A 24,963-nucleotide genomic window follows, 5' to 3' on the forward strand; every position below is an offset into this window, starting at 1 on the left:
GCTTGGCGGGAGGGTCCCCATTATCCTCCCAGGCCACGGGGGGATGGCCCCCCCAGGACTAGCAGACCTCTGAGCTCCTTCCCCATCCCAGATATATAGGGTGGGAACTGGCAAGTCTTCGGGGAGAACTGGAGGAGGGAAAGCGGGGCCCAAAGGGGTTTTTCAGGGGGGTGGGTAGCCGTAAATGGATGGGAGCGGTGTTTTCAGAGCAGGGCCGTTTTAAGCATACCTGGCGCCCTGGCACCGTGGTGTGACGGATCCCTCTGGTGCCCCCACCCCGCCCCGTTTCCCGGCACAGCGGGCGCAGCTCACTGCGCAGCTGCCGCCTGGAGGGCCGGAGCCCTGCGCAACCCAGCCTGGCCGTAGGGCCAGCCCTGGGCCAGGGGGTGCTGCCCGCCCCGTTGCGACGCCCCTGCGCACGGCGGGGGCGGCCCCAGGCCCACGCACCTCCGGAAAGCAGCCTGAAGCCGCTGAACAGCTGAGAGGTGCGCCTGGAGTGGCCTCCGCCGCGCCTCTCAGCGGGCGCAGCGGCGCCCCGCACCACTGGACCCTGGCCTAGAGACGGCCCTGCTTCAGAGCAGGGGGATTTCGTGTGAGAGTTTAGGGGGTTCATTTAGCAGCTGCAGCCGCCGCAGAGTCATCGGGCCCGCTGGCCCTGTAGCCCTGCCCACATTCCCACTTTGTGGCCCCTCCCCTCCCATGCCTTGGCCCCGCCCCTGAACGACCATGGCTTGCCCCCCCCTAGTTTTGATCCTGGGTATGCCCCTGCTCTGCAGAACACTGTTAGTGTTCATGTATGAAACAAAGGGAGATCATTTCCCTAGGAAGGTGTCTTGTATTTTATCCTTGGCTAACCTAAACTTGGTACATAAGCATTTCAGAGCTCTGGTACTTTTTTCAGTATGGAAGCAAAGGTGTCATTTGTGTGGTGAGTTCCCGACCCTCCCAGGTAGAAATGACACATGACACAATTATTTAAGGTTAATGGGCTAAAACAGGCCACAACTTTATTGTTTACAGGTGATGAGCAGTATTGGCTTAGGCATTGGATCTAACCGACTATATCTGATTCCAGCCCATGTGCTGGAAGTCCGGGAAGGGTTAACCACCAGTAGAGAGAGTCCTGCTGATGCACATCAACTAGGAGCTCCCCCAGGGTCACTGATAGAGGGCGTGCCTTAGGCCCTCACCTCCCTAGGCTTTGGACAGGGCCACGCCCCCCGGAATCCTTTAACAGACTACCCTTCAATGTGCCAGACAGGTGATGGCACTGCCTCCCCTCTTTCCATCTACAGAACTATTCCAATGCTTAACCGCCACCCGAGCCAAAAAGCCTCGCTGCCAATACCCTCAACACCTGCAACCAATCCCTAATGCCTGTAATTATATCATTCAACCACACATCATTTCCCACATTGGAAAGATGCATGCCATCTTCGTGGTAGAGGGCCACCTTGCTGAACTGAATGGTGGGGTGGTCGATTACCTGACCCCCCAGCACTGCCACTCTACAAACCACTGAACGGTCCAATAGTTTCCTGGCTTTGTTTATCACAATAGGACACCCACAGTCCCTCCACACACGCCTCTCCAGCAGCGATGACCAAAGTAGGGTTAAATTTGGAAAAGAGGCAATCAGCTTGTCAAAGTCACTGTAGATGTTCCACATCAAGTCCACGCCTTTTCAATAGGCCAAGTCATTTTCTCCCAGCTGAATAACAAGGACATCAGGCTTTCTCTGCTGGCAGGAATTCCGCCCAGTGCATTCCCCTCTGAGCGATCCAGGAAACTTAACATTCGGAGGTAGATCCAATCTGCACCCCAGGCCATGATCGAAGGCGCGAGCTCAAGCCCAGTGAACGATGCTCTGGACTATGATCCAAATGTGCACCCTAAATTCTCTTGGAAGCAAAAGAAGATAACAAAGCCGAGTCAGGTGCATCTAGATAAATCACAAGGTCTTACGAATATACCCCCTGAAGGCATCAGACTTCCACTGCCCCAAGTCCTTTATCCTTTCAGCTGAGAGTCCCAAATGCACCGCCGTGGTGGCAGCACAGATTCAAACGGAATGAGCAGCAAATTCAGCTGGGGGGAGGCCACAAGCCACAATCACCCTTCGCATAACCCGCATGAACTGATGCCGTGCAAGGCAGGAGCCATTCAGATGTATCAGGAATGGGCCTGAAATGGTTGGTCTCAAGTACAAAAAAAGCCTAGTGTCTTTTACCGGACATGGTCTCTTGCGACCAGTTGCCTGAAGCTGAATAATGGTCCCCTTTCCTTGCTGGTCAGTTTTGGAATGTCGGACATGAACAAACAAGATTAGCTCTGGACAAGGTTAAATCTTTTAATTCCACGAGTAGCTGAATCAGGTTGACCCTCACAAACCACTTCACCTACACGGAGAGCACCAAAGAAGGCGATGGAGTATGCAGCTGAAAACAGTTGAGCCTCATACTTGGACCAACAGATACGCCGTAATTTTTTATGGATTTGGCATAGTATATGGGCCTTCTACCATCGCCGCTGGGAGTTATGGGCCTTCTACCATCGCCGCTGGGAGGCTGTAGCCTGCGCCAGCCCGCAAGTGACCTGCGGACTAAGAAGTCCACACAAGGGTCTATAGCAGGCATCCCCAAACTTCGGCCCTCCAGATGTTTTGGACTACAATTCCCATCTTCCCCAACCACTGGTCCTGTTAACTAGGGATCATGGGAGTTGTAGGCCAAAACATCTGGAGGGCCGCAGTTTGGGGATGCCTGGTCTATAGAGTAAACAGACTTACAAAAGAAAGAAATCAATCACGGCAGCCTGAATGTTAAGCGTATTTGCAGCGCACCCCAACTCCCTCAAATGCACCAAGTATTGCAGAACCTCCTCCCTATTAGGGGGGGTGTCCGGCCTAGCCTTAGTGGATTTGCACCAGAATTCCATAAAATCCAACCACACCTTTTTATAGGACCTAAGTGTGGACGGACGGGGCCACTGATGCCAACACTCCTTTCAAGACGTCACGTTCCCAAGGCTCCAAAGGTCCTCCGGGAATGGCTCCGGCAATTGCTGTGCCTCTGGTGCTAATAAGCGGAAGCGGTCCATCTGAAAACAAGATAGAGCATCCGCAATATCATTGTTAACCCCAGGTATAAATTTTGCTGAAAAATAGATGTTCAACTCTAAGCATAACAGCACAAAGGAGCGGAGCAGGCTTGCCACCCTAAGGGAGCGCAATGATTGTTTCGACAGGATACTGACGACCGCTTGGTTGTTGGTCCAGAAGCATACCCGGTGATTCCTGAAGTCATCTGCCCACAGGTGTACCGCAACTACGATTGGAAAGATTTTTAAGGTGAGGTCACGCGTAATAGATTTCCCCTGCCAGCCAGTAGGCCAGCGATGAGCACACCATCGCCCCCTAAAGTAAACACCGAACCCCAAAGAACCTGCTGCATCAGACTGTACCTGAAAATCTGAACACAGTTTCAAATTGTCCTGCCACATTATACTTATTCAGAAACTTTAACCAAACTTCAAGGTCTGACTTGACCACCTTAGAGAGGCACACCCTGTGTTGAGGAGCACGCAGTCCAGCGGAAAGCTTAGCCAATCATGCACACTACCCGGCAAGCAAAGCTGAGGTGACCCAGGAGGCATTGAATCTGCATGTGGGTGACCTTCCTGAGAGGAAGAAGTTGCAGAATTATTTCCTTAAGGGCTGTTAACTTCTCCCTTGGTAGCGGAGATGTCTGTGTGATCATGTCCAACTCAATGCCCAAGTAGGTCATGGTTGAAACTGGACCCTCCATCTTGTCTGCCACCAAAGGTACTCCGAGCTCCTCAGCAAGAGATGTGAAAGCCTCTAAAAGAGAAGCACAGTCAGGGCTATTAGCACTAGCGACGAGAAGAAAATCATCAAGATAATGGGTCACCCCCTCAGAACCAGTTCTAAAGCGAAGGGACCAAAAGTCTCAAATGCTGCACATGCTACAGAGCAGCCCTTCGGCATGGCTTTGTCTATGAAATAAGCACCCTCAAACTTAAAACCTAGCCACCAAAAGTCCTCTGGGTGAACCAGTAGGAGACGGAAGGCCGACTCAATGTCACAATGTCTCAATGCCGAACCTGCGAATAAGCTTTATTGCCTGGTCAAAGGAGGCATATTTCACGGAACAAAGTTCCTGTGGTATTGCATCATTGACCGAGCCGCCTTTAGGATACGATAGGTTGTGAATCATGTGATACTCTCCTGGGGTCTTTTTGGGAACAATACCCAAAGGAGAAATGTGTAAACCTAATATAGGTGGCTCCCGGAAGGGGCCGGCCAACCTGCCAGCTGAAATTTCCTTGTTTATTTTCTTTTTTGCAATAGCTGGCATTTCCCTAACAGATGTTTGGCTTGGGGGGGTCCCCAGAATTAGGGGGGGTACGAGACAGGGATCCTAAATTCATAAGAAAACCCATCCCAAAGGTATTTTGCCACCTCTTTATTACGGTATTTGTCAAGAAGGATTCTCAAGGGTGGGAGCTTAACAGGAGAGAATGCCAGACCAAGGGACATATTAATAATGGTTTGAGGAGGATCCTTGAAAGGGGCTGGGAGCATTTCTTGACCCCTGGTGGAAATGCCCCCTACTGCCTCAAAAAGGCTGTTTTCCTTGAAAGTATGAGGATGCCGGGTGGTTAACTAAGCACCTCTCACATTCGAGTGCGTACTTACAGTTTGGCCTCTGGCACACACCCTTGTTATACTCCCAACAAACCCTACGGCAAGGATCTCTCTTTGCCTTGAATTTCCCAAATTTTGTGGCATCAGGCTGCTGCTTCTCGACATAAGGACCCACATGCTCCATCCAGTAGTTCTGGTCCCTCAGGTCCCAATGTGTGGTGGGCAGCAGAGAAGCGTTTCTATGAAAATCCTCATGATACGTTAGAACCGCTGACTCCCCTGCCAAAGCAAAGGCCCTCCTCACATGGGACATATAAGCCATGAGATGCATAGCACGTTTGGGGTAAGCAGCAACGACCACCCCCATAGAAACCTGGAACCTATCTAACCAGTTCTCGAACGTCCTGTCAGCATGAGAAGCCCTGTACCTGCACCTGCCATGGGATTGCTTCTTCTCCCCTTTTCCTGAGATCCTAGCCAGTGGAAGCAGAGAGATGTCCACATAATCCCCATTCAATATTTTTGCCCTTTTCCTTCGGGACAGGTGATTCCCAAGGATGATATCTGTGGAAACATTAGTGGGCGTCTTTACCTCCTCTAGCCATTGAATGTCATGGTGAGAGTTTGCCCTTCTCTCATGAGCCCATAGGGAAAGCCCAGATACATCCTCCCCAATTCCCCAATACCCTTCCAAGGGGGCATCAATATCAGAATCTGAGGAAGAAGTACCTGAATCCTCTTCAGTATCTGAAGGCTTACTCCTCTGGTTCTTCTTAGATGAATGCTTCTTTGACTTTTTCCTCTTATCCTGTACTTCAATAATCACTAGATGTTGTCCTGCAACCGCCGGCTGCTCCTGAGTCTTGTCCTCCAATGATGTTTCTGAGCCAGCTTCCATGGGTAGAGCCTGAGAAGGGCGTTGTGAGTCCTCCAGAATACTAGGAAAGTCAGGGGTAGACTGAGAAGGCAAAGGGTTAGACTTGGAAGAACGAGCCCCACTACCAGAGGATCGGGGATTGGCAAATCGGGAATGCGATGCCTGTGAATGTGTTTGGGGGCGCTGAGAAAGATTGTTACCCCCCCCCCAAGAATCGCTGGATAAGGTGGCAGAAAAACGAGGAAGTTCCTCACTGCTTGATGCCGTATCTGGTATGCAGTCAGGGGTATCCTCAATGGGAGAAGCTGCTCCAGTGACCATGAGCCTAAACTGCTGATAAAAAATTTCAAAAGCAGAGAAAAATTGAGACAAGGCTCTAGGATTGCAAGACGCACCAGACCTCCCTGCCCCATCTTGAACATGAGACCCGCTAGAACTGGGGCATTTTGGGGGAGGGGCAGAAGATGGTGCCTGTTGTTTCCTTTTAGAAGCCATTACACTGTTGTCAGCAATATCCTTTGGATGCTAACCATGCTAACAACCATGCACAGGCCAAATTAGCACTTTTTATTTATTTATTATTAATTACAATTAATTATAACTAATATTATTAATGCTGCATGGCGAGGACTTCCGGGATAATGGCGTCAAGGCAAGCTCCCTCTAAGCCTCGTCTACGTAAGAGCCTTTATAACAAAAACACGATGATAAAGAGACTAAGAAGAGACTCAGTTCAGGAAATATTATTAACCTGCAGTCTTATCAGCAAAAGATTCTGGGAGTTGCTGGAAGGGCTTTTAAATCTCTCCCCCTTCTGTAGCTTCTCAGACTGTGAACTCTTTAAAGCCGTCCCAACCACCCTGAAACTATCAATGGTTCTGACAAGGCAATGCTATAAAGAACTGGGCATATCACCTATATGGTAGAATAATGGGTGGCAAGCCAGGGGGGTTAGTGGGGATGGGGTTGAGGATAGTTTGCCCATTTTTGTTTTCCATGCTTTGAACATGGTTTCTGTGTACCTATTAAGTATTGTGGGAATTTTTCTTTGTTTGTTTGGGAGGAACAGGTATGCTGTGGTGCAGATATTTTCAATTGAGTCCCTCTCTAGGTGTTTTGTCTCATCTTCCAGTATATATGGGATTATATGTCATATTTGGCTGGCTCTTTAATATGTTTCTATGTTGGGGATTCCCCATCATCCTTGTGAGGTGGGGAGATGCAGATATTTGGTGCTTATTCTTGGTTTTTTATGTGAGAAGATAAAAAAGTGGTTTTCTCTGCCATCTGTGAAGTTGGGTTGGGGGAATCCTGATTGGGAGGGTTTGGAATAGGTAGGTGGAGTCTACCTCTTCTCAAATCTGAGCGACTTTATCTGCAAAAAACTTTGCAAAATTGTTGCAGGAGATCTTGGGGTCTTTACAAGGCCCCGATGGTAAAGGTGGTTCTGTTTAATTGCGAACCACCTGAAAGAGTCTCCTGCTGCTGTTTTCTGCAGATGCAATAGAGGCGGTGAAGAAAGTCTTCTTCGCCATCACCACTTGGTAGGCTCGACGTTGAGCTCTAGCCCATGTCTGGTCCGATTCAGAATGAGTTTTCCTCCACCGGTGATCTACCTGTCTCAGCGATTGTTTCATCACCCTCAGCTCAGAGGAAAACCATGGGGCTGTCCGAGCTCCATGCAATTGGAGAAGGTGCTTCGGAGCCAGACAGTTGATAGCCCTGGTTAACTCCTACTTCCAATGGGTCACCAGGGAATCAGCTGAAAGGCCATCAACATGGGATAAAGCATCCCCTACCGCTCTCTGGAAACTATTTGGATCCATTAAGTGGCGGGGGTGGACCATCCGAATTGGTCCCACCTCCCTGCAGAGGGGAAGGGTTGGGGAGAAGTCCAGTTGCACCAGGAAATGATCTGACCATGGCACTTCTTTTGTTTCACTTTTACTTAGTGTCAGATCACCCATGTCACTAGAGGTGAACACCAGGTCTAAGGCATGTCCGTGACTATGAGTTGGGCCAACCATATTTAGGGACAGCCCCATGGAGGCCATGCTTTGCACGATGTCCCGAGCGGCCCCTTGTCAGGTTGTGTCGGCATGGATGTAAAATCTCCTACCATATTTGATGCACCTCCTGAGTAGAACCATGCTTTTACTAAACACATATTCCAAGAGTCCCATGTATTAGGATTAAATTATGTTATCAATGCATCTTGGCAGATTTACCCAGTGACTCACACAGGTCTTTTGCAAGATAGAAATTATGTTTATTGAGAACACCGAATCAAAATATACACATCCATTACAGAAATGAGGAATAGCTCAGCAAATTATGTGCCTGCCAACATATTCATATCAAGGAGAGGATCAAGAAACCAATGTCCCCTCCTTTGAGAACTCTTAAACGCATGTAATACTTTAACTAAATATCCAATGACACATCAGAAAGTAGCAACGTACTATTGTTGTTTTTTCATCGGCGTCCCCTCGCTTTTTATGTAACATCCAGCCTGACTGAGAACTTAAAAGGTTTACTACAATGAGGACTAAAGACCAACTAAGTTTATATTTTGGTATGAGCTTTCGTGTGCATGCACACTTCTTCAGATACCTGAAGATATCTGAAGAAGTGTGCATGCACACGAAAGCTCATACCAAAATATAAACTTAGTTGGTCTTTAAGGTGCTACTGAAGGAATTTTTTTATTTTGCTTCGACTCAGACCAACACGGCTACTTACCTGTAACTACAATGAGGACTGTAAAAGCAAGAGGGATTTCCCCTTTGCTGCCTGCTTCTCTGGAGGTAGCTGAGCAATCCAGCTTTGCTCTTGCTTTGTTCTCACTCCACCACAAACTGAACCCTAGCCCAAGGAGGTGTGACTGAGTCAGGACCCAGTTAGTGGGCAGCACACAAGAACTGGATAAACCTGGAGTTTCACAGCAAGTACAGGATTGGTTGGGGGCATCAGTTAGAAACACCTGTCTTCCATGCAAATGGCTGTGTCCTGATGACTTCTTATTGGCTAATGTTGCCAATCACAAGGAAACTCCGGGTGAGGGATGAATGTCCTCTCAGGCTATATTCAATGGAAATTGCTAAAAGCTCATTCTCCAAGAGAAGGAATTGCTTGAAAAAAAGTGTGAGCTGGAGATCAAGGTGGAACCTAGCAGCACAGTGATTGCTGATTGAATCATGCGCATACACCTTGCAGCCGACTGGCCAGTAGAGATAAAGACTGAAAATCGACTCTAGTGAGACTGATTGCCATGGTCAATGCTGGGAGCAGGGTAAAGATGCAAAAAGTTCTGGGTTTTTAAAAATGACTTGTTTTTTTCTCCATTTGAGCAACGTAAGAAAGGATATAAAGACTCACCAGAGCACGGTCTCATTTCAAAGTAATTCAGTATCATGTAAATATTTCCCAAGTCAAATTAAAGTGTCCTTCCATAAATCTTCATGAGCTGTAAGCGGTCTGTAGCCTTGTTCTGTTGTCAAAGCATACAAAAAAACCAAAACCATGTCGTATATTTGATTTAGCATTGTTCCTCCGGTCTTGAAATTGTTGCCACCTTTTCTATTAAAATTAAGTCCCAAGCTTGCATTAACCACACTTCAAACAGGTCAGCATTTAAAGTTATCCAGTGTCTAGCAATGGGTAAGCTGTGCTGCCACGATAAGGCAGATAAGAAGATCCATTTGAGTAAGGTCCTGGGCATCCGCAGCAAAAATGGAGAGAAGAGCAATCTTGGGGTTCAAAAGAATCACCTTTAGAAGTGCCTTCATCCTAGATTGCCAGAAAAGAGAAGTCCTTCTTTTGGTTGTTTGAGAACATGGGCATTGACCTCTCTTACTTGTGTATGGACTCTCAACAAAACATTAGAATCTGAACTCCTTCTTTGAATTGCTAGTAGCTCTCTCCTCTCAATCACATTTCTCCTTACTGCGATCCATCCTGTCTCCTATACCTTCAAACATGGAACCCATGCACAACTGCTACCCCCAAACCGAACATTTAGCCCTCCAGATGATGTTGAACTACAACTGCCATAATCTCTGATCATTGCCCATGGTGGCTGGGGCTGATGGCAAGGCTAACGTCACCTGGAAGGCTACAAGTTTCACATCCATGGGTTACATCTCAATTACCAGGCACACCATATGTTTCTGTCTTCTATCTATTCTACATATACTTGCCAGAATCATTCATGACTATGGTACTTTAAACTTTGCAGTTTCCATTTACAGACTAATTATTAAACTGTTTCACTCCGTAATTACAAAACCCTTTTCCAGCATTTTTGTTTAAATGTATAATGGTACTGGAGAAATGAGAGAATGCTGTAGGACCCCAAAGCACGTTTGGCAAGGGATCAAGCAATCATCAACTAACACCACCATCTGGAGTCAGCTCCAACTCAAGAGGGCCTAACCAGAAGGCTGCCATGGTTGAAAGCCCCTGAAACATCAACGGTGTTTGAGACAGACATTGTGCAGTTTTCCTCAGTTTCCTGTGCCCCCCCCCCCGGGCATCCACACCATCTTGTCATCCTTGTGCAAACATCCCACGATGTTTCTTCCTTTCATCCACAAAAAACTTTATGTATGGATGCCTCTTTGCTCTTTTACCCTTTACGGTTATTTGGCTATGGTTTGGATTTGGGTAAATGGGGTCACGAAGAGTCGGACACGACTAAACAACAACAACAAATGAAAATTCCAGAAAGCAATCCTATAATCACAGCTCTTCTCTTCTGCTCTCACCTGATCACACCATCCATGCAATTTTGTTTCTTTCCATTACTACCAGGCATGTTATTACTTTTATAATGTTCCAGAGATCTCTTTATTGAAGACCTTCGCACAGTGTATATGGACAAATTCCTGCAGCTTTATTATTTATTTTTTGCAAAATTGCAATTTAAGGTTTCCAGCAATTGTTAGCAATTTATAATGAATGATCATAATAAATGTTCCAACTTTTAGTAAAAAGAGGTATTTGCCAGTTACATTGTGTGCATGTGTCATTGTACAGAAGACATAGGCTGTTTTTCAATCACATTATACAAATTACATTGTGATTAGAAATGAAGTACAGTAGGAAAAGGAGAACTGACTATGGCCAAACAGAACGTCAAAGTTCTGAAATACCAGCATTCCAACTTAATTTTTTTAAGCACATGCAGGTCTATGAAATACATGCATTCATGGTCAGGAAACAAGAGTGGAAAAGGGAAATGATAGGAATGATGATGGATATGTTGCAAAGGGTGAAATGTTTTGTTCCAAACATATCTTAGCATGATCCACTCACTGGTATAGACTGGAAATAGTGTGATCAAATAAAATGAAAACAAAAGTTTGACATGGTATGGATAGTAACTTTTAGTTCCACAGTCTCAAAAGGAATAACAATGTCCTTGTTCACAAAAAGCCTTGCCTCTGGAAGCACATCAATATAATCAACAGGGTCACACTTCCCCAACTTCCAGCAAATCCAAGTTAAGAATTGGGGTATTATACCAAATACTTTCAGTTCATAAAAGAAAAATCTCCATTCTACTCTATCAAATGCCTCTTTCTCCACTGCTTTTTCTATAACTACTTTTTATTGGTTTTCATATACGTATAACAAAATATAACTAGACAAATAAACATAACTGTAACACCGTCCCGGCAATCTCTCCAGATATCTGGTAAGTATTCATGTCCCTATACTATTTGTCCCTCTTTTCGTTTTTCTGCAGAATTCTCCGACGTTATTCTTTCAGGGTTGTAGGCCAGCATCCGTCCACAAAGAGGTCATCTTCTCCAACTGAAGTATCCAACTATCAAGAAGGATACATGGTCACAACATCTAGATTTGTAATGATGCAGATAACATATTTTATAGACCCCTTTCACTAGTACACGCAGGTCCACTACTGGAACACTTGTGGAGTTCGCCCACTTCCTTACTTTTTCATGTTCTGCTTGTTGCCAGCAACCATTTTGAGCAGAAACCATGGAGGGACAGAGAAAGATCAGACAAATCAGGGAGCAAGAGAAATTGAACAAATCAGCTTTTCTTTTGTTTGGTTTTGCTGATTGGCTGTGGGAGTTTCAGGCAAAAAACCAGGGAAGGCTCGAGATTGGACAAATCACAAATTAAAAATGTTCCATAGGAAGTAATGGAAATCATCAGCTTTGTCATGTGGATGCTGATGTAACAAATGATTTTCTTGTTTAGAGGACGGCATTGCACTGGGAAAGCAGGATCTGCATGTATATGAAATACATGGCCATCAGATGGCACAAAAGGCATCTGTTTTTTACTTTCCTTTCAGTATAGGTTATTTCCTCAGCTATAGCTAACCTCCAAACATTTTTATACTATAGGTCTACTCTCCACTGCTTCCATTGGCCTGGCAGGTAAGTAGAAGCAGAAGCTAAATGGATTTTAAAAACTTGCTCCTCAGCTGTTCCAGTTGCCTGCTCTCTTGTCTTCTGAGCTGCTCCTCTAGGCAGGCTGAGCCTGGCAGCAGTACACCTGTTGCCAGAAGAAGCCAGTTTCCTAGGTGGACATTGACAGTATCCAATTGGTAAGTTTCAAATAGGTACACATTGTATGCACAGGAAATCATGTGATAGTCATAATTATGTTAGACAAAGTGGAAAACAGATGCCTTTAAGAGTACAGTGGTGCCTTGCTAGACGGAATAAATTCGTTTCACGGGTCAATTCGTGTAATGAATTTTTCGACTAGCGAGTCCCAGTTTCCCATAGGAATGCATTGAAACTTAATGCATTCCTATAGGCTCCGGGGGACTGGCAGCGCCACGCAACGGGGCTTTGGAGAAGGTCTCCGAAGCCCCGTCCGATGCCGGCTGTGTGCAAGGCGGCGGGGGGAGAGGCTCTCTCTTCTCCCAGCCACCGCCTTGCCTGCCTCCCCCGACACGGAGCGCAACTTCGGAGACCTCGGAAGTTGTGTTCCGTGTCAAGGGAGACAGGCAAGAGGCGGCGGCGGGAGGTCTTCCCCTGCCCCTGCCTCTCGCCCTGCACCCCCGGCATGGAGCGCAACTTCGGAAGTCTCCGAAGTTGCGCTCCATGTCGGGGGAGGCAGGCGAGAGGCGGCGGTGGGAGAAGGTCTTCCCCTGCCCCCGCCTCTCGCTCCGCACCCCCGGCACGGAGCACAACTTCGGAGACCTCCGAAGTTGTGCTCCGTGTCGGGGTGTGGAGCAGTGCGGTGGCTCCTTGCCCCCGCCTGTTTTCCCCGAGCCAAGGAGAAGACAGGCAGGGGCAGCTGCCGCACCACCGCGTTTCGGCTCCATCCCCCCGGCAAAGGAAGATTAGCTGTCAGCTTCCCGCGCTGACAGCTGATCTTCCTTTGCCGCTTTCTAAGGCCGTGCTTCGTAAGACGAAGCGGCGGTCATATAAAATTTTGTCATCTTACGAATGCCTCGCACAACGCAAAACTCTTTTGTCTAGCGAGTTTTTCGTTGTGCAAGGCATTCGTAAAGCGAGGCACCACTGTAACTCACTGTCAAGATACGGATTTTTCTGTGACCAGGTTGTTACTGATCAGTAGAAAAACAGATTGTTTGTACACAAAATCCTCTATAAAATGTATCTTTTCAAAAACACAAATCTATACATACTTTTTCGGATTGCAAAATTCACTATGCACAATAATTTGTTTTAGAAAATTTCAGTTGTTGGCTAAGCAAATGTTAGAAGAAGAGGAAGAAGAGTTTGGATTTGATATCCCGCTTTATCACTACCCGAAGGAGTCTCAAAGCGGCTAACACTCTCCTTTCCCTTCCTCCCCCCACAACAGACACTCTGTGAGGTGAGTGGGGCTGAGAGACTTCAAAGTGTGACTAGCCCAAGGTCACCCAGCAGCTGCATGTGGAGGAGTGGAGACGTGAACCCGGTTCACCAGATTACAAGTCTAACGCTCTTAACCACTACACCACACTGGTGTATTAAATTGTATCTTTCTGCAATTGTATCTTTCTGAATATATAATGTAGCAATTTGAGTAATCTATACATGTACTTCTAATTATACATTTAGAGCCCTAGAATGCACAATGGCAGAATCATTAACAGCTGAAATCAGATTATAAAAGGCTTTCTGTACCAAGCATTTTGATATACCGTAATACAATTTGCTGATTGCAAAATCGAGTCCTTTTTATTGGTATATTTATGATGCTTGTTTATATTTTAAGCATTTTTACTGATATTCAGCCACAAAAAGCTTCTAGAATAATGTTTATTTTTACTAACAGCACAATTAAGACTGCAGCCCCAAACACCTTACTGAGAATGGTAAGGTAAAGTACCCTTGGATGGTTAAGTCCACTCAAAGGTGACTATGGGGTTGTGACACTCATCTCACTTCAAGCCGAGGGAGCCGGCATTTGTTCACAGACAGGTTTCCAGATCATGTGGCCAGCATGATTAAACTACTTCTGGTGCAACGGAACACCATGATGGAAGCCAGAGCGCATGGAACCACCATTTACCTTCCCGCCGCAGCGGTAACTATTTATCTACTTGCACTGGTGTGCTTTCCAAGTGCTAGGTTGGCAAAAGCTGGGACAGAGCAATGGGAGCTCACCCCGTCAGGCGGATTCAAACCGCTGACCTTTTGATCAGCAAGCCCAAGAGGCTCAGTGGTTTAGACCACAGCGCCACTTGTAATTAACAATTGTCTGAATACTTGGAATGGCTGCAAGAGTCACATTTTATTGCTTTTGCCTTCTATGATGCAAATTCCTCGTAACAATGTGAATGATGTCTCACTGTCATTTGGTTCTCATAACACTTGTAAAAACTGTGCTTTGCAATAAGACTTTTCTTAATCTGTCTTTTGCATTCTATTAATGTTGAATGATCAGTTTGTTATTAGTCAGTTCTTGAATATCCAAAGGGCAACTGAAACACAAACCAGTGGAGTTTCGATATTTTTCTTTTAAAGAATCCGCCTCCCAACTTCTTTATAGATATATGAGAATGGTCTAAATGTTCTAGTACTGCCATGTACAATTTATATATTATTACCATTTATTTTATAGCAACTATTGTACTTGAAACTGCCATGATCGTTTCCATCCTACCCATAATAGGTGCCATCCTCCTGGTCACACACATATACATTGTGCACACGCATATACATTGCTATTCTGAATAGAAGTCCAATTTAGTAGAATTAATATGAGCCTTAAGCACTGAAGAGGTCAAAGAGGAAATGGGAAAGAAGGTGACAGAATTACATCTGGGTTGACAAGTCTTTCTGAGATCTTTCAGTAGTGGGGACATAATTGGATAAAGGTTTGCAGCAGAGGGCTTTTTCTTTTTAAAGTACAGTGGTGGCTCGCTAGACGAATTTAATTCGTTCCACGGGTCTTTTCTTATAACGAAAAATTCGTCTAGCGAATCCCATAGGAATGCATTGATTTTTTTTTTGCCAATAGGAACGCATTAATTGAATTTCAATGCATTCCTATGGGAAACCGCAATTCGCTAGACGAATTTTTCATAAAACGAATTCGTCTAGCGAGGCAACCTCCGCTCAAAAAATCCTTTCGTTAAGCGGAAATTTCGTTAAGCAGGGCATTCGTTAAGCGAGGCACCACTGTATTTGCTGCTATAGCAAAGCCAGAGCAAAGCAAAGCAGCGCTGGTACTCTGAATCCTCTATGGGGCTATACCACCCTACAATAAAGTTACAGTACAACTTATAATCCTTCCAAGTGCACTGGAGGGGAGGGTGAAGTAGGAAGCCATGTTTTCTCCTCACAATGTTTATTGAGGGATGCTACATCATAACATAACATCCTTTCTCAGATGCATGTAAGTGATATAGCCCTAGAGAGAAGAGTTGGGATAGAAGGATCTATCCATTTTGGTTCTCTCTGTTCCCATTTTTCTAATCTGAAATGCAGTTTCTACAAAGATTTGCTATTAAAATAAAATTATAAAAATAATAAAAATACACCAGCACTTTAGTGTGAATTTCTTCTAATTAAGAGATTTTTGTATGCAGTTCTGACTAATGGACACATTTTTGCAATTTCCTCTAATATCATGTGTATGCTATTTTTACTAATATATTAATTTTTATGCACTTTCCCCCAACAGAGGCATTTTTGTAAATATATGCATTTGGTTGTTTGGCTGGAGAACTGCAATGCAAAATCTGGGTAAGGATGAACTTTAAAGGATGGCTGTGTTTCAGTTCTCATATTGTTTTGAAAAGTGAGAATTTGATAGATTCAGCATTCAATGAGAACTGATCAAATTTCTCTCCCATCCCCTAGTCAAGTTTTTATGTTGTGAACAACCCTGAGATCTATAGATTTAGGGCAGTATGCAAATTTAATAAACAAAACAAAACATCACTGTTGATTTGCAATGACAGTAAAAACTATTTATAAAAAGGGGTGGTGCGGGGGAGAGAACTCTCTGTTGCTACCTTTTACATGTGAAAGTCTCCTACCTCTGAAAGACTTCTGAGTTTTGACAGCCCAGTGCTGGGAGTGAAAAAAGTTTCTCCCATCATTGTAGTCTGAAAACAGAGCCATTAAGGAGGGGAGGAACTGTAGATAATGATTTAGGATTAACCTTGAGCGGCTTAGAAAATTTAGAGATATCTTACCTTCTATTTGGTGGAGTTATTATATTGTTTTATATTGTTTCGGCATTTAACTTAAACCAAACCCAAGAGACAAAACTTCTTAACAACTATTTTACTTTCCTTTAGACATAAAACAGTAATTCACAACATAGGACTCAAAAAATAGGAAGTTAATTGAAGACTTCCTGGTTTGTTTATTAGCTTGTAAAAAGGGAGAAGCGAAGGTGATACATGCGTGGGCAAAAGGCTCGTTTATATCCAGGCTAATTAAGTAATTATTATATGAGCTCGCCTGGTTATTTTACCTGGATTGAGTTGCAAGTTTTCTCCTTATTTTTTTCCATTTTCTGACTTGGATTTTTCTGACTTGTCTTTATTTTCAGAAGACTGCTTCCCAGCTTTCTCAAAAATGTCAATCCCCAGGATCAGAGCTACCTTGTCAAGCTCAGATTGTTTTTTCTCTGCCAAATCAGAAAGTATCTCCAGCTCAACAACTTCATTTGCTATCTTCTGTCGTAGTTGGCTCACTTCCGCCAGCAAGGGATCTTCTGCCTTACGCATCTTCCGCGACATTTCCCCTAAGCCAGTCAAAGTGGTGGAGTGGGAAGCATAAGAAAATCATTAATACATGCAAAATTATTTTGGGTAATCAATTATAAGGTACCGTTTTGGTGTACCCAAAAGCCAGAAGCAGTGTTTGCATTACTGTATGAAGAACTGACAGTACCTTGCAATGATTTGGGTTGCACCCTAATTAATTCCATGTTTAAGATAATACCGAGAGATAAAAACAAATTATGCAATGTCCAGCATCACCACTAAAGAGGATTGTGGGGGGAAAAGGAAGCATAAAATGAGTGCAGTACCTTCCAGTTTTGTAAGTCTGTTTAACTCAACTGTCATATAATGCAGTTTCTTCTGTCGTGGTTCTTGTTCAGCCTTCAATTTCCCTATTTCCTCCAATACCTGGAAAGTTTGTGAAGGGAAGGAAGGTATTAAAAATCCCTCTTTCATGGATTACAACCAAACTAAAACGACAACAATCATTGAAAGGAAGTACAGTGGTGCCTCACTAGACAAATGCCCTGTAAGACGAATTTTCCGCTATACGAATAGGTTTTGCGATTGGAGGTAGCCTCGCAAGACAACAAGGTTTTCTATGGCCGCCGCTTCGTCTTGCGAAGCGTGGCCATAAAAACCTCCGATCACAAAACCTAGCAAAAGGGGAACCAGCTGTAGCAAGGGAAGTAGACAAAGGAAGATCAGCTGATCTTCCTTTGGCTTCTTCCTGCGCTGCAGCTGGTTCCCCTTTGTGTTCCGCTGGTCTCTGCCGGTGAGGGGCAACCGGCAGAACACAAAGGGCTGTAGCACGGGAAGAGGGGGGAGAAGTGGAATGCTTGCTAACTCAGCCTGTGATTCATTGCACCTAGTTCCTAACATACTAAATGCCACTAAACATGAAACATACCAAAACTTACTAAAGCTTAATAGTTTAAATGCGTGCAGCTCCTGCTTTCTGAACAAAAGGTGTTCCCAGGAAATTGTTTGTTAGGAGTATGTTCACATAATGAGCTTAGATTTCCATTATTTCCTATGGGAACACTTCTATTTCGTAATTTGTTTGATCTCTCCCCCTCCCTCCCTGGTTTCTGCCCAAAATGGCTGCTGCTGACCAGCAAAAGATGAAGAAGGCAAACCCCATCTGTTTGGGTATCTGAATCTGCTGCTCATGTTTGGCTGAGATTTCAGTTACCAAGTGTTCCAATAGCAGAACCTGCATGTAGATTGCATCCTTAAAGAGAGACTGTTTAAGACCTTAGGGTGAAGGGCAGGTAATAAACAACAAAAACAATTAACAAGGTATGTCTTGCCACAGTACCATAAAAACAGCCGTTAGATAGCCCAAGACATTAGAGGTACATCCTGTTTAAAAAAAACCTATAATCCATCCAATGTCAAATAAAAAGTGCAGAAAAAAACTTAATAAAATTTATGTGCTTTGAACTTCTGTAAAACAACAGACATTAAATCCAAGAATATAATCTTAAATAAGGAATCAATTCTGCACTTGGTTTCACATTTCATTATGTGTTAGGAAAATATGTGCAGTAGAAAAAGTATTATATATTTTTAAACCATAAGGCAGGCATCCCCAAACTTCGGCCCTCCAGATGTTTTGGACTACAATTCCCATCTTCTCCGACCACTGGTCCTGTTAGCTAGGGATCATGGGAGTTGTAGGCCAAAACATCTGGAGGGCCACAATTTGGGGGTGCCTGCTGTAAGGCATTCACAAGTAAGTCTATAAGGATACTACCCACTTCTCAATAGGAAAAGGAAATGTGGTAGAAGGGGGGAGAGATAAGTTTGCTTGTAAGATAAACATTCTCACCTTTTGTTTCTGAATAGCTCGCTTTCTTTCATCATATATTTTTTCCTTAGCACCTTTGAGGGTAGGCTGAGGAGGCAATGTGTGGGTAGGCTGAGGAGGCAATTTGGAATGAGGGATTTGAACAACCGTAGATTTATTTTTCCTTCGTATTGTGGTAACTGTTGGAATAACTCCGAGGTTGGAAAGTGAAGGATCTGGTGGCACTGTTGGAATACCACACCCAAGTTCATTTGGAAATTCAGGAGCAGCCTGCTGGGGAGGAGCAGCCTGCTGGGGAGGAGCATACACGGACCAGCCAGAAGCTGCATAAGTGAAATACTGTCCATATGGATTATAGTTAGGAGGGGGCATTGTGGGAGGTGGATAGTTAGGTGGATAGTTTTGTGGATAGTTTTGTGGATAATTTTGTGGATAGTTTTGTAGATAGTTTTGTGGATAGTTCTGTGGATAGTTTTGTGGATAGTTTTGTGGATAGTTTTGTGGCAGATGAGTTGCACCAAATGGTAAGAAGGATGGAACGCTATACTGGGGATTTATAGGAGAAGGAAACATATGAGGAAGACAAGGTGGGGCAGACGGAATTGGAGATGCCATGGGAACAGGCTCTTGTGGGAAATAATCTTGTGATGCAGTTTTGCTTTTAGTGTCCTTAGAATGTGAAGCAGGAGACATCTCTTTAGATGGTGGGAAAGAATCAGGAGGAGAGGGAGAGTGGTTCCGCCTTGACTCTGGAGAATGAGTGTCACTTTGACTGCAGTGCCTTTCCTTAGACTCCCTAGATTCTTTCCTAGGTTTACGAGAAGCCACTGAATGACGATCAGGAGAACGAGATACTTTCTTCCCATGGAGTCGTTCCTGAGTGCGGGCAGCAAGCCTACCAATTTCAGCCACCCCAATGTCAAGACCAATAGTTTTGAGCAAGTCAAAAATTTTCTCATGCTCTGGTCTGGATTCTTCTAAAGTGTCTGATTTTACAGGTGGACTAGCAGGAGGAGAGTTTATTGTCTTTCTTCCATGTTCTTTATCACCACTCAATGTTATCCTTTGAATAAAAAATGAGTCATCCCCATTATCACCATAAAGAAACTTCTCTTCATCCTCAACATCATCAAGGAAGCTGTTCCTTCTCTTTTCTTGAGCACTGGTAGAATCTGTTTTCATACCCAGAATGCATGAAAAGCCGTTCCCATCCTGGCTGGCTCTTTCATGAGGAAGCAAGAAGTCACTGTGCTGGTCTTCAGGCTCTGATGTGGACTCATGACACTCTCTCTGATTCAAAAAGCTCCCAAAATTCTGTTTATAATGGGAAATGTTTTCTTTTTGGCCAGAATACAGCTTCCAATTATGCACATTGCCTTCAGAAGTCATATTTGCAGGTTCTACAGCTACATTTTTATTGAACAGTTTGAGGAATTTCACCACCTCAGTTGAAAAAGGAGCAATGCTGTTGGTTCTCTGGGGAAAAGGAGGATGATCTAAAAGAAGAGAGGGCTCTTTGAGAGAGGCAGAATTGCTAGAAAAGACTTCAGGCTAAAAAGAAAGAAATTGCCATTTGTTATTACATTTTGCAAGGAGGCTAATCACTTTCCCAATCTATTCAGACAGACATAATTTTAATATAAAGGGTTTATAGTCAGTAGTTCAGAACACTAACAGAAAACTGTTAAGACAAAGATAAAAGTGGGATTGAAAGAGACAAAATAGTTCCAAAATACCACACAGTTATTTCTGCATAAGATGGCCATTTTGATTAGGGCTGGGCCATACTTTAAGAACGTGAGAACAGAATGCTGGACCCAGCCAGTGGCCCACCTAGCCCAGAATCCTGTTCTCATAGTGGCCAACTAGAAGTCCAAGGGAAGCCCACAAGGAAGAGCTGAGCGCAACAGCCCTATGCCCAGCTGCACTTTCCAGCAACTGGTATTCTGAAGCATACCACCTCCAACACAACAGTGAAGGCAGAGCATATCCATCAGGGTTAGTAGCCACTCATAGCCATAACCTCTGTGAATTTGTCAATCCTCTTTTAAAGCAACCCAAGTTAGCAGCTATTACTGCCTCTTGTGGGCAGGAATTCCGCAGTTAAACTATGTGCAGTGTGAAGAAGTACTTCCTTTTGTCTGTCTTGAATCTTCCAACATTCAGCTTCCTTGAATGTCCACAAATTCTAGTATTATGAGACAGAGAAAACTTTTCTCTAGCTACTTTCTCCATGCTGTGCATAATTTTATACACTTTTGCCATGTTGTCACTTTCACTGCCTACAATCAACACTCCTGCTTGATCGTCTTTAATAGGGCACTGGAAGAGAAAGTGACGGATTATCCCCCACTAAAGGCCAACCCTGGCTTGCAACACTGCTCTAATGAGCCATAAAACTGCCAGTACAGCGAGGTAAGGTTTGTCAGCTTGATACCTTGGTAAGAGCTGTGCAATTCCTGCCCCTACTCAAGCCAACCCTCATTCAGAGTGAGGGCAGTGAGAGGACATTGTTTGCCCTCAATAACACTGTCATTTAGCCAAAGCTGATGGGCTATGCAGTACCATCAGAATCATTCTGTGGTACCTGATTTGCTTAGATTAACAATGTCAAATGAGTAACTGAGACCCAACACAGTGGCTGTGGACAGGGACAAACATATGTAAAACAATACCTTTGGAGATTTGAGATCAACATTTTCCACCCAACCCAAAGTGTTTTTGCACCAAAAACATTCACAAGCAAGCATTATGTGCAGCTCTGGTTATGGCAGCTTCAAAAAGAAAATTCCCACAGGCATATTGTTACTATTATCAGAAATGAACTGATTTTTTCATATGCTGAAACCCCGAGATAGTGGGATGCCAAAAAGGTACTTGCCACATCATAGTCTCCACAGCTACATAACAGAAAAACAATCCAGTCATGATAGTATGAAATGTCACCTGTTCAGAGCATTCCATACCAATTTGAGAGAATGTTTGCAGTCCAATCCAACTAGGTAATTCTAGTATTAAGATCCTTGTATTAGGTTCAAGCAGGTTAAAAAAATGCACAACATGGTAAATGTGCTGCATAAAATGCCAACTCTTCAAATCCAGCCTACACACAGATGTGAATAATAGTACCCTTGTTTTGTTTACATTCAACCCAGTGCAAGTACCATTAAATAGTTCAAAACAAATCCCAGATGTACCATTCCAAGAACCACCTTAATTTGGTGCTCTTGACTATTCTGATTTTTCTACTGTAGAAAACCGCCCATCATGCCCAGATTAATAATAATAATAATAATTTATTTGTACCTCAGCCACTCTGGGCATCTTCCAGCATATATATAGAAACATAGTAAAACGTTAAACTTTAAAGAGCTTCCCTATACTGTACAGAGCTGCCTTCACATGTCAAGGTGTTAAAACATTTCTGGCACCTTCCCGTAGGTTCTATCTATAGGAGAAAAACATTACACATATACAAATTGGAGGCTCTTCTGTGTGGTAGCATTGCAGCTACAGAATGCACTGCCAAGGATGGTGAATCTGGTGCTCGAACCAGGTAAAAATATTTTTGTCACCCAGGCACCCCAAATTATATTATCTAGCTGAATAGTGCTGCTATTCTCAACTTTATTGTATTCTTGGTTATGTTTTAGATTGTAGTTCAACCGGCGATCACCTTGCACCTGTCCACCTGACATATGACCACCAAGACATGCGCCACTTCATGCGCCACTTTCAGCTTTGGAACGGGGCAAAAAGGGCTTACGCACAATTGCTGACATGTGCAATGACCTGGAATGCAAATTCCACACTAACGGGGAATCACCTGTATTTAAATTTCTATGTATACTACCTGGAAATCTGTTTCTGGAAAACTTTGGGCTTTTTTAAAAAATAAGTAAGAATTTTGATAATGTGTGAATTTTAAAGCTATATGAATAAGCTGAATGAAAACTTTTGAAAGGTAGAATTGCTCATGAAGTGGGATGCTCTAAATACCAAAATTAGTAAAATATCCTCATTCCAAGAAAAATGGGATCTAATATGCCAATTATCCTACAAGTTATATCAAGCAAACTCCACAACTGTGAGGGGAGCCTGGATATTATTCTGAGGGTATTTGTTTCAGAATTAACAGAGATTAAGTTATATAATAAAATTTAAGATTCAATAAAAGAGCAGTAAAAAGTGTAAAGGACAGTTTAACCAGAGAGAGAAATACATGCCAAACCTGCACAGAAGGATTATCCCTGGGTTTCTTCAGGATAGATTTTTTGGGCATTGCTGGTATTTCATTAGGTCTACACAGATATTTAAGTTCAGGTTCTTGACTGAAATTTCTGCTCAGCTCCTCCTCTTTGCTTTTTGTCCCAGCATATTCAAGTACACGTAAATCCACATCGTGGAATGGCAGGCTTGGGCTCCTACTAGGATCTTGTTTGCAGAAGTTCCACGACCCAGGCAAGAAACCCTCAGGCTCTATGCCTATCTCAAGCAGTCTGTCGTCTGTGTCATGCTTAGGAAGTTCTAGGTCTTGCCCTGTATCCTCTGATGGCTTCCCAAGTAGCATATTATACCTTTCCGTTTCGCTTGGGAGATATTGTAGATGGTTATAGCTCGTGCTATAGTTTGACTGATGGAGAAAATTGTCTCTAAAGAGATAATCCTCATTTTGTCCTGTATTGGAAGGACTAGAAGGAGTTTCCTTGCTCAAGGAATATCGCTCAATGCTTCGAGGGCGTGGAAGGTCACTGCTAAATATTGGACCATCAGCCAAGTCATCCCTAATAAAAGAGGTGCAGAACAAAATCAGCAACTTGGAACAACCCCCCCCCCTGAACTCCAACTGGCATAAAGTGCCCTACATATGACAACTGAATACTTCTTGCCTTGAACCCAAGTTGGCTGGTTCTGAAGATTTTATATACTCAGCAATAACTTCACCCCTCAACAGTCCAAACTAGGCTGCAGTGAGTGAAATAATTCATTTCAGAAGACTTGTTATTTATGAGCATAGGAGACATGCAACAGGAACAGAAGGAGATAGCCCAAACTTGAGAGCACTCAGGTTCCAGTTTGTCTATTTATCTTACACAGAAGGCCTGCATACTTCAACTGTGGATTTGAAAAACATACATTTAGGGTTGTGTTTAGCTTTTTTAGATGGTCTCATGAAAAACAAGAACACAAATGTCTTGCTGGCTATCTAGGGGGAAAGTGAGCAACAGAACGTTTTGGTATTTTTTACAGTACAGTGGTTCCTCGACTTACGAATTACTCAACATCCATAGGTTTTTACTTACGAACGAGACAAATGGCTGCACACTTACGAATTTTCCTACATCCGAACGGAAACCGTTGGCGGCTTTAAATGCAGTTTTTTCGACTTACAAAGTTTTACATGCGGGGTTTTTTTTACTTTCGAATTTTTCCGAATTTTTTTTTCCTATGGGAAGCCGCGTTTCGACTTCCAAACTTTTCGACCTGTGAATGTGCGTTCGGAACGGATTAAGTTCGTAAGTCGAGGGACGACTGTAGTAGAATTCCCCCTTTCATCAGCAACAATATTGTAGTTCCAAATTCAGCAGTTTCTCACCCTCTACTCCTCAAATAATTTCCTTCACATACTGTTTTCTGCATGTTACTTTAGCAAAAAAAAAACCAACCTCAGAATTACTACTGAAAATAACTTTCATGCATGTTTTAAATGAGGATTGCTGAAAGCACTGAACCTAAATACGCTCCGTGCCGGCTGTGCACGGCAAGAGGCGGCGGCGGGATAAGCTCTTCCCCCGCCGCCGCCTCCCGCCTGCCTCCCCCGACACAGAGCGCAACTTCAGAGGTCTCCGAAGTTGCACTCTGTGCCGGATGTGCGCAGCGAGAGGCTGCGGCGGGGGAAGAGCTTCTCCTGCCGCCGCCTCCCCCGACACGGAGCACAACTTCGGAGGTCTCCGAAGTTGCGCTCCGTGCCGGATGTGCGCGGCGAGAGGCTGCGGCGGGGGAGGAGCTTCTCCCGCCTGCCTCCCCGACATGAGACGGCGCTTCGGAGACCTTCTCCAAAGCGCCGTCTCATGCCACTGGTGCGCGGTGTGGCGGCGGGGGAGAGAAGCGCTTCTCCCCCCCCCCGCCGCCTCCCGCTTGTCTTCCCCGGTGGTGTGGGGCGGGGCGGTGGCTCCGGGGGACGGAGCCGAATTGCAGCGGGCGCTGCTTAAGACAGGCAGGGGCGTTTCGGCTCCGTCCCCCCGGCAAAGGAAGATTAGCTGTCAGCTTCCCGCGCTGACAGCTGATTTTCCTTTGCCGCTTTCTATGGCCGCGCTGCGTAAGACGAAGTGGCAGTCATAGAAAATTTTGTCGTCTTACGAATGCCTCTCGCAACACAAAACTCTTTCGTCTAGCGAGTTTTTCGTTGTGCGAGGCATTCGTAA

The 24,963-nt window shown here is 44.5% G+C and overlaps 2 protein-coding genes across 6 annotated transcripts in view; both read right to left on the reverse strand.

The window, feature by feature from the left end:
* Positions 1-24,963, reverse strand: part of LOC118082703 (zinc finger protein 318) — a 39,112-nt gene that overhangs the window by 2,216 nt on the left and 11,933 nt on the right. For 2 of the 5 annotated variants that reach the window (XM_060272915.2, XM_060272913.2), the window contains exons 3-6: positions 22,770-23,322; positions 18,560-20,089; positions 17,034-17,133; positions 16,473-16,745 (exon numbers count right to left, since the gene is read on the reverse strand). In XM_060272915.2, coding sequence (XP_060128898.2) covers positions 16,498-16,745; positions 17,034-17,133; positions 18,560-20,089; positions 22,770-23,322 — 2,431 coding nt within the window. In that variant the 3' untranslated portion in view covers positions 16,473-16,497. Of the gene's footprint in view, positions 1-10,416; positions 11,374-16,264; positions 16,746-17,033; positions 17,134-18,559; positions 20,090-22,769; positions 23,323-24,963 lie in introns of those variants that run through there. The other 3 variants (XM_060272912.2, XM_060272914.2, XR_015949101.1) reach the window with 3 other exon arrangements.
* On the reverse strand, positions 975-6,458 carry LOC118081792 (uncharacterized). Its single transcript, XM_088666559.1, has 2 exons — positions 2,953-6,458; positions 975-1,901 (listed from the first exon to the last, which is right to left on the reverse strand). The coding sequence occupies exon 1, from the start codon at positions 6,036-6,038 to the stop codon at positions 4,638-4,640; it is 1,401 nt and encodes a 466-aa protein (XP_088522685.1). The 5' UTR covers positions 6,039-6,458; the 3' UTR covers positions 975-1,901; positions 2,953-4,637.

Source organism: Zootoca vivipara, chromosome 3, assembly GCF_965207765.1.
Source record: "Zootoca vivipara chromosome 3, rZooViv2.hap1.1, whole genome shotgun sequence".
NCBI classification, from domain to species: Eukaryota; Metazoa; Chordata; class Lepidosauria; order Squamata; family Lacertidae; genus Zootoca; species Zootoca vivipara.

Coding starts and splice junctions, on each gene's coding strand:
- LOC118081792 (XM_088666559.1), bottom strand. CDS start 6,038: ATGGCTTCTAAAAGGAAACAACAGGCACCATCTTCTGCCCCTCCCCCA.